Source organism: Athene cunicularia, assembly GCF_003259725.1.
Source record: "Athene cunicularia isolate RWA chromosome 15 unlocalized genomic scaffold, athCun1 chr15_part1, whole genome shotgun sequence".
In the NCBI taxonomy this organism is placed as follows: domain Eukaryota; kingdom Metazoa; phylum Chordata; class Aves; order Strigiformes; family Strigidae; genus Athene; species Athene cunicularia.
The window spans coordinates 1,257,430-1,265,357 of NW_020799121.1; the positions used below are offsets into that span (position 1 = coordinate 1,257,430).

At 49.5% G+C, this 7,928-nt stretch overlaps 1 protein-coding gene across 2 annotated transcripts; it reads right to left on the reverse strand.

Moving 5' to 3' along the window:
- Positions 1-360: 360 nt before the first annotated feature.
- IQCD (IQ motif containing D) lies at positions 361-7,922 on the reverse strand. 2 transcript variants are annotated; one of them, XM_026859765.1, is made up of 5 exons: positions 7,918-7,922; positions 6,460-7,288; positions 4,961-5,194; positions 3,211-3,282; positions 361-974 (listed from the first exon to the last, which is right to left on the reverse strand). In XM_026859765.1, the coding sequence occupies exons 2-5, from the start codon at positions 7,234-7,236 to the stop codon at positions 702-704; spliced, it is 1,356 nt and encodes a 451-aa protein (XP_026715566.1). In that variant the 5' UTR covers positions 7,237-7,288; positions 7,918-7,922; the 3' UTR covers positions 361-701. The 2 variants fall into 2 exon arrangements, with proteins under 2 accessions (XP_026715566.1, XP_026715568.1); XM_026859767.1 differs by having other exon boundaries at positions 862-974; positions 3,211-3,325.
- Positions 7,923-7,928: the final 6 nt, after the last annotated feature.

The window sequence follows — 7,928 nt, forward strand, 5'->3', positions numbered from 1 at the left end:
CCCTGTGAAAGGCAAAGGCTGCAGTGTGCTCTTGGGGCATTAGACCCTGGAGAATCCAAGGAGAGCATGCTGTCAGAACAGGGGTCTGCATTAAACAGGGTGCAGTTTGCTGCTTAGTTTAGGGAGAGACTGGTAGGATTGGGAGCAGGGCACAAGCTGTGCTGTGCCACATCCCACCCATCAAAAGGCCCCTGACGAAAAATGGAAACTGCCAGGGGTGATGCCCAGCCAGGACTTGTGCCCCCCCTCTCACCGATAAGCAACGGCCCTGCAGCTTCCTCCTGTAGAAAGGGACATGGTCTCTCAAATCCACACTAGGAGAAATCCTGTCAGATGAAGGGCCTCATCCCACCCCCAGGAATTATTTTATTGCCACCTTCAGTAAGAACAGAATGGGGCCCCAACAAGGAAGGCAGAAGCAAGGAGACTAAAGCCAAGAAGACAAGCCAGGAACCTGCAGTCCTTGCCCAGTCCCTTAATCAGGAGACATTCTACTCCTTGCAGAGGTGGCAAAGCCAAACCTAAAACGGTAATACATGTCTTCATGCCACTGCTTCAGTATTCTCCAACTATGAGAGGCAGCCCCAGCCCTGGAGGCCTTAATGCAAGTGCTGTCTGAAATCTAATGCTTTTATCTGGAAGAGCTCAGTCCCAGCAGAGTCAGCAGCTTTGCCAGGAGGAAAGAGAATGCATTTTGTGCTTTATTTCTTGGCCTTCTTGCCCTTGCCCTTGCTCTTCTTTTTTGACTTGAAGAGGGACCGGACCACGTAGCCTCTCCAGAAGGCCTGGATGCGGGTGGCAGCAAGCGTCATGGTGTTCAACTCCTTCAAAGCCTGCTCCTCCTTCTCCTGACGTATCCTCCGCTCCTCCTCAATTTGGGAATACTCCTGGAGAAGCATAGCACGTTTCTCTGTCAGCAGGGACAGCTGGGCCTTCTCCTCAGCATAGGCAGCATGAACCTCTTCATACTCAGCCTAGCAAGACAGCAGATAGCGGGTACAAAAATTTTTAGGGCATTCAGCAGCTTCTGAGTATAACACTAGGCAAGGGTTCTTAAATCCATCCCAAATCCAAGCAGAACAACAACTGGAAGCTGAGGTGAGCCTTTCCAAAGGGACTCAGAAAGGAGGTGTGCCCAGTACCCAGGGAATTTAATGAGATGCTGGGTCCTAGTATCTTCATGCTCCTCTGAAAAATACTCACAATTCTCTGTGTGTTGCAGACAGCATCCACCCTCAGCTGGGAACTCTGACCAGGTCAAAGCCCCTCCTGCAGATGCTTTCTGCAAAAAAGACCTATCACAGCAGTTTGGGTAAGGCTGAGCTCACCTCAGCTAACGGCTTTGCTAAGAAGCCATTTTAGATGAGTAGCACTGAAGCCCAGCTAATAAGCTGTACACTGTGGAAAGCATGAGAAGGACAAGTAGTTTCATTGGTGTTACTGCACTTCCAAGCTCAGCAGTTTATGCCCTTGAGGGAGCCACGTGAAGGTGGAAAATTAGGGGAGCCAGCAGTGTGGATGTGTGTCTGCCTTAGCAGCTCAGCCCCAAACTTGCCATGACCTGGTGCTTCGGCAACCCAGCAGACAGGAAACCAAAATAATCCCATTGTTAAACACCTGACAAGGGGGAATAATTTCTTACAATTAGTAGCCAGCTTCTAGGCCCCTTCATACATTTTGCTTTGTTAGTAATCCATCAGCTTTTATCCATCTCCATAAATCGAGCAAGAACAGGAAACTAGGGCCTTCTCAGAGGAGAGGCTGAGGGCACCAGTGTGATTCTCAGCCTGTGGTGGTGAAGCTGGATTCCAAGGCAGCGGTAAGCAGGCTGGTGGGTTTCTCAGCACATCTCTCAAGGGGGCCAGCAGAAACAGGAGCATGATTTGGGTACCAGGTAGGGCCCACAGGATGCAGGATTGAAGCAAAACTCAACAACCTGTTCCCTAGTGTCAGGTCGGTGTGTCCGACAGACCATGGCAACCTGTTTGCCCCCAAATACTGTGGGATTTAGCAGTGGATGTATCTTTTTCTAAAGTCAAAGCAGCAGAGAACCCCTGAACACATAGGCAGGACAGAGACCTTGCCTTCTGAAGCCTGTCAGGTGGGGGTGGGGGTTGGGTGGTGGTGTTGGTAGCAGGGGAGGGTCTACAGCAGTGGCCCCTTTGAGAAGCTTCTGGAAGCATCCCTGGTCCAAGATGGACCCACCTCTGGCCAAGGCCAAGCCAATTAGCAAAGGTGGCTGTGCCTCTGTGATAATGTATTTAAGAAGGGGAATCTGGAGAGGAGTTGTGAGGGAAATACCTCTGCAAACACCAGGTTAACAGCAAAAGGGGAGGAGGTGCACCAGAGAAGAGACCCCCCCCTCAGCCCATGGGGAGAGGGCAGGCTGTGCCCTGCGCCCATGGAGGTCACCAGGGGAGCAGATGCCCCCCTGTAGCCCGTGGAGGACCCCATGCCAGAGCAGAGGGCTGTGCCTGGAGAAGGATGGGACTGGGAGGGCAGCCCAGTCTGCTGGGATGATCTGTCGCTGGGAGGGCTGCAATGCCTAGAGGGACCCACGCTGTTTGTGAAGAGCAGAAGCCTCTGGGAAGGACTCACATGGGAGTAGTTCATGAAGGATTGATGAGAGGGACCCCACGCTGGGGCAGGGGAAGGGTGTGAGGAATCCTCCCCTGAGGAGGAAGGAGTGGCAGAGAAAATGGGTGATGAACTGACCACAATCCCCATCCCTGCCCCCCTGCATCACTGCAGGGGAGGAGGGAGAGAACTAAGGAACAAAGCTGAGCCCAGGAAAAAGGGAGTGGGGGGAAGGTGTTTTTAAGATGCAGTTATACTTCTCAACGCCCTACTCTTTGTTAAATTAAGTGGTGGTGGTGTTTAATTTAAACTGATGTTCTTTTTCTTCCCCTAACAAGTCTGTCTTTTGCCCATGACCACAATGGGTTAATCATCCCTCCCTGTCCTTGTCTCAATTCCCGGGTCTTTTGTTTTGTTTTACTCCTTCCCATTCCTGAGAGGGAAGGAGTAAGTGAGCAGCTTTGTTATGCTCAGTTGCCCTCTGGGCTCAAACCATGACTCCTGTACTTCTTCTGGATGGAGAACTGCCCCTCACTTCCACGGCCTCCTGTGTTAGAGCCACAGGTCCATCTGGACAGGAATCTACCTGCACATATCACCTCACGGGAGAGCAAAGCACTTTAAAGTGGTTACCTGTTTTTCTCCCATGTCTGTGTCATATTTCTGGATCCAGTTCACAATTTCCATCTCCAGCCTGCACTTCCTCTGAAACACAAAATAAGACAGGTTCCTTGCAGGCACCCGAAACCTGGTAGAAAGTAGCCTGAATTAGAAAACAGTGTCATTATCTTTGAGTATAACACCTCCTCCTTGTGGCAAGCTTCCTTCAGCAGACACATATTTTGTTTACCCTGGTTTGGGGATTCTCATGGGACATTCTCTGAGGCCAAAACGGCCTTATTTGGTTTATAGCCTGGAGCTGGGGGAACAAAATGCATCTGAAAGGTGCATTCTGCAGTAGGAAATGAACATGTCTGATGGAATGGGGCAAGTCAGTGACAAACTGGGGAAACCGGACAAGTCATTGACAAACTGGGACAACCACCCTGAAACTGAAGAAACAGAGAACTGCTAAACATGAAAGTGGAACACAGAGTACTCAAAAAATGGTACCTTTTAAAGTAAAGAGATATTGCTAGCTGTAAAGCAGTTTAACAGTGGCTATATTGCAGTATAACCAGGTACAGGCAGCTTACCCCAAGCTGCTGCATCTGTGCTCTGTGCAATCATCAAGAGAAAGACCAGCCAGAGCCCATCACAAGTGCCACACCATTTCCTGTATGACACTGACCCAGGATGTCCCAAGGGCTCCCAGGCCATCATGAGGTCAGACCTCAGCTATTTAGACCACAAGTACAATCTTGGGCTGTGTAGGGCTAGAGGACATGCTAAGGAGGGGAAAAGGAGACCTCAGCGCTCAGTAAATCTTTCTCCCTGCGCATGAGAATGAGCTGAGCAACTCATCAACAAATACTGCAGGGGCCTGCAACCTCAAAAGAAATTGCCTGATAAAGCCACTCTGTTAAAGGTGTAAGTGGGTAGATTTTGGTTTGTGTACTGCAGCTCTAACTTGGCTTTGTTGATGCTCAGCCCCACAGCCACTTCGATCTACATCGTCCAACTCAAGAGTGAAAGGTGCCCCGTTACCAGTGTGTGCCGTCCTGCCTGTGGGAGGCCAGTGCTTGTTTGGAGTAAACCCAGAAGGAGCAAATTCAGGGGGAAAATGCTCTAATTCTAGATTCTCTGTGCCCTGTGTCACCAGCATGTTCTGCTTAGGGCAGAGCTGTTGATACAGAGGCCTGAGACTGCCTGCTGCTCCTGTTTCCTCCTTCTGTATCTGCTCAGCACTGCGATAAATCACATTTCCCCCTCATTCAACTCAGCACAACTCTTTGGCTTGTGTCTTCAGCAAAGTGGTAGACAAAGCAGGAATTGCTTAGCTCCCAAGATCAGCTGCTCTCAACCTTGAATACTACAATCAACCCTAAAAGATGGCTTTATATAAAGCCAGTTTTATGTTTGCTCTGCTTACTCTACACTAAATCCCTTGTTTCTTAGCATATGCCTTGCCTATTTTACTGCAGCCTTGCTGCTCTGTGCTCTGATGAGTGTCACAGCACTGTATAAAGGCGTTTTCAGAGCTAAGTCAGCAGGCAGGAAGAGGACCTGTGAGCAGGCTACTTCCCTGCTGCCACTGCAGGGTTTGCTTTCCACTGGAATCAGCAGAGCATGAGGACAGAGCAGGTATACTCTAACAAACAGCATGTGCGTCCTGCCAGGAACTAGCGTGAACCAAGTAATTACTTGCAGCAGCCAGAAGCCAGCCCTGACAGCAGTACAAAAGGTTTTAAATCTCCTGTTCTAGAGCTCTCCTCCCATTTACCTTTCTGAGAGCCAGCTCTGATGCTCGATGCTCCAGTACAAGTGCATTAAGTTGTGCTCCTAACTGCTGAATGTCCTGCTGTAGCCTGGCACACTTGGCCTGGGAGGCCTGCAGCTCCTCTTTTTGCTGTTTTTCCCCTTCCTGCTTGATCTGCTGGATGCTGGCCTTGCAGTCTTTGGCCAGATCTTGCAGGCTGGTTTTGAGGTCTTTGATTACATCGTCCTTCTTCTGAATCTAGACCCAGAAAACAAGAGAAAGAAATACCATCGAGAAATGCCGGTGAGGCATAAGGTGGGCAGGAGAAGTAAGGCAGCCTTGCAAAGGTGGAAGAGATCTAAGAAGACACACTGCTGATCTGGTAGCAACAGGAACCTGCCACTGCTGGCTGAGGAAACAGATTTACATGAGGTGCCTTGGAAACCTTCCCCCACTGCTCCTCTGGGAACCTGTTAATAAAGGTAGAGAATGAACAAACTATACTGAGACCCACTGGCACTGCCATCTGAGGAAGAGCCAAAATCAGAATCACTGGAGCGAGGCCTGTGGCTCCCTCGAGCTTTAGATTAGGCTCAGAGTGACTGTCTGGGGGACAGAGCTTAGTGTGCTGCCTGCAAGAGAAATCCTCGGCTGGGACCAGTGAAACAGATTTATTCATGACACCCTGGACAAGCTGCCAAATTGCACATAAAAATCTCAAGTGTCTCGATTCACAGATCTCCAAGGAGCAGAGGGAATGGGGCAAGCAGGCCCTTGTCTCCGTCAGCACCATTCAGTGTAGCGAGCACATGACAAAACCTTCCCCTCCAACCACTCTTGCAGGAAGGAGAAAGAAAAGCATACGTATAAAACAAAGGATTGCTTGTGAGGGGCTCAGAGGCTTGGATGCTGGCACAGCCCACGGACTCACAAGAAAGAGCCTGGGAAATGCCCATTGTTTATCTGTACCTCAGTTGCCTTCACTGGAAAAATGAAGAATTCGTATAATCACATATTAATCACAAATGCTCTAAGGCAGCTAGTATTAAAGAGTTGGAAGTCACAGAAATATTTGCTTTAAGCAAGAGTGAAGGGAGAGCAGATATTAAAAATGGATTTTGATCACAGCAATCTCTCCCTGGAATGACTTTTCATCATTTCATCAGCAGTGAACCAAGTCTTGCGCTGGCAGCTGGCATTGTAGCCCTGCCAAAACATTACCACAGCAATTTGTGCCTGTCCTGCAGTTCCTTTTTAAACTCAGTGACTTGTGTCATTCGAGTTGGCCGGCGAGAACAGGTTCAAAACATACCAAATTCAAGTTTAAAAAAAAATCAAGCATGCAATAAACATTTTTCATTATATTTTATAATTAAAATAGTATCTTTAAATTTAGGATCTGGTTTAGAAAAAAGTTCTGGAACTTCCTCTTTAGGAACTGTAAAAAATTGATCATTTTTTAGCTTACCAAAGTTTTGCTTCAGTTATGCTTTGTTGGAAAATACATTCACACAATATCATACCTCCTCCTCTTGAGTCTGGATTGCTGCTGCCAGTTCTGCCTGTAAAGCTGTGATTGCTTCTGTGTTTTTCTTAATCTGGAGGGAGATGGCTTCCATGAACTGGATCTTTTCTTCCTCTTCCACAGGACTAGTCAGGAGTCTCTCAAGCATGAAATTCCTGAACTCCCCAAAGGCTTTGATAAACGCTTCAGCTGGTGACTCTCTCGCCCAAGCTTCATACCTCAGAGCCTGGCAAAGCGAAGGGTTGGCCAGTAAGAGTCTCAGGACATTTCTAACAGAACATTTCAGATGTTGCTCTAGCAAGCAGAGACAGCCCTGTTGCTCCTCAGCTCTCATGCTGTCCTCTTCTTCAGAGCTGGCAAGCAGGTGCTCCATTTCATTTGAAAGCTTTTGGTGCTCAGTCAGGTTGTTTGTGATCTCAGGTCCTAGCATATCAGCAAACCTATCCAGAGAGTCAGTAATACGTGGGATCAAACTGCTCATCTCCAGCTTAGCAATCGTCTCATCCAAGACAGTTATGATTCTTTCCATCTCCATGCTATCAGGTTTTAACTGACATGGATCTAACATCTTCATGGCATCTAATGTGATCACTGCCTTCTCTGGAGCTGCCATGCCCTTCACCAAGGGCTCGTTTCTTTGCTTTGCATCCTGAGATGATACTTGGAATACAGCTGGATCCCCTGTTGCCATGGCTTCAGTTAAACACTTGTGAGTGGAGTGGTCTAGAAAGGACACAACATCTCTTACGCAAGGTGAGACTGGGTCAAAGAACATCAAGGACCCTCTGCTGCTGCTGTCACATGTTCTTCTTTCTTGGATTTTATTCCTAAAAGAAAAACATGGTGACAGCATTAGAGAAACAATGTAATTTGGGAAAACGTGGGAGTTTCAGATTACACCAGAGCTCTGGCTGGGTCTGGACACAGGGTCAAGACCTGGGGTTGTGCATCAGAACGGGTCTCTCCCAGAGAGGCTGTTGAACACCCATGGGAAGGGAGGAGAGCACTGAACTCCCGGCTTTGAAGGGTGGTGGGGAGAAAGCTCCCAACTGCTTCTAAGGAGCAGCTGAGGTGGAGAAGCACACAGTGCAGCTCTGCAATCCCCAGAGGTGGGTGGAGAAGGGCTTGCAGGTCCCTCGGGCCACCTCGGAGGGTTCACGGTGTGAAACACAGAGCTCCATCCTTCCAGGCCTGGTCGTGCCAGAGGGACGAGGTGGGAGAGGGGATCTGGGTGCCTGGAGGGACAAGGGCAGGAGGAGGGGGCAGCTGTGTGTGCGAGGGTCCCCCTGGCCTGGGTCTGGGGGCAGCAGGGTACCGGGAGATCCCTGGGATGCCCCAATTGTGGGAGAGTCTGGGGGGGGGGTCGATGCCCGGTGGGGAGGATCCCCCGTGTGAGGGGCAGGGGGATCGAGGGGGGCTGGGGTAGGAGAATCCGGGGGAGCGTCTGAGGATATACCCGGGTCCTGG

What these genes read in the sequence shown, in the direction of transcription:
- IQCD (XM_026859765.1), bottom strand. Translation starts at nt 7,236, where the DNA reads ATGTTCTTTGACCCAGTCTCACCTTGCGTAAGAGATGTTGTGTCCTTT. An exon ending in TCCAGACTCAAGAGGAGGAG is followed by an intron (nt 5,195 to 6,459) that starts GTATGATATTGT and finishes TTCTGGGTCTAG; the next exon opens with ATTCAGAAGAAGGACGATGT. An exon ending in CAGAGCTGGCTCTCAGAAAG is followed by an intron (nt 3,283 to 4,960) that starts GTAAATGGGAGG and finishes TTTGTGTTTCAG; the next exon opens with AGGAAGTGCAGGCTGGAGAT.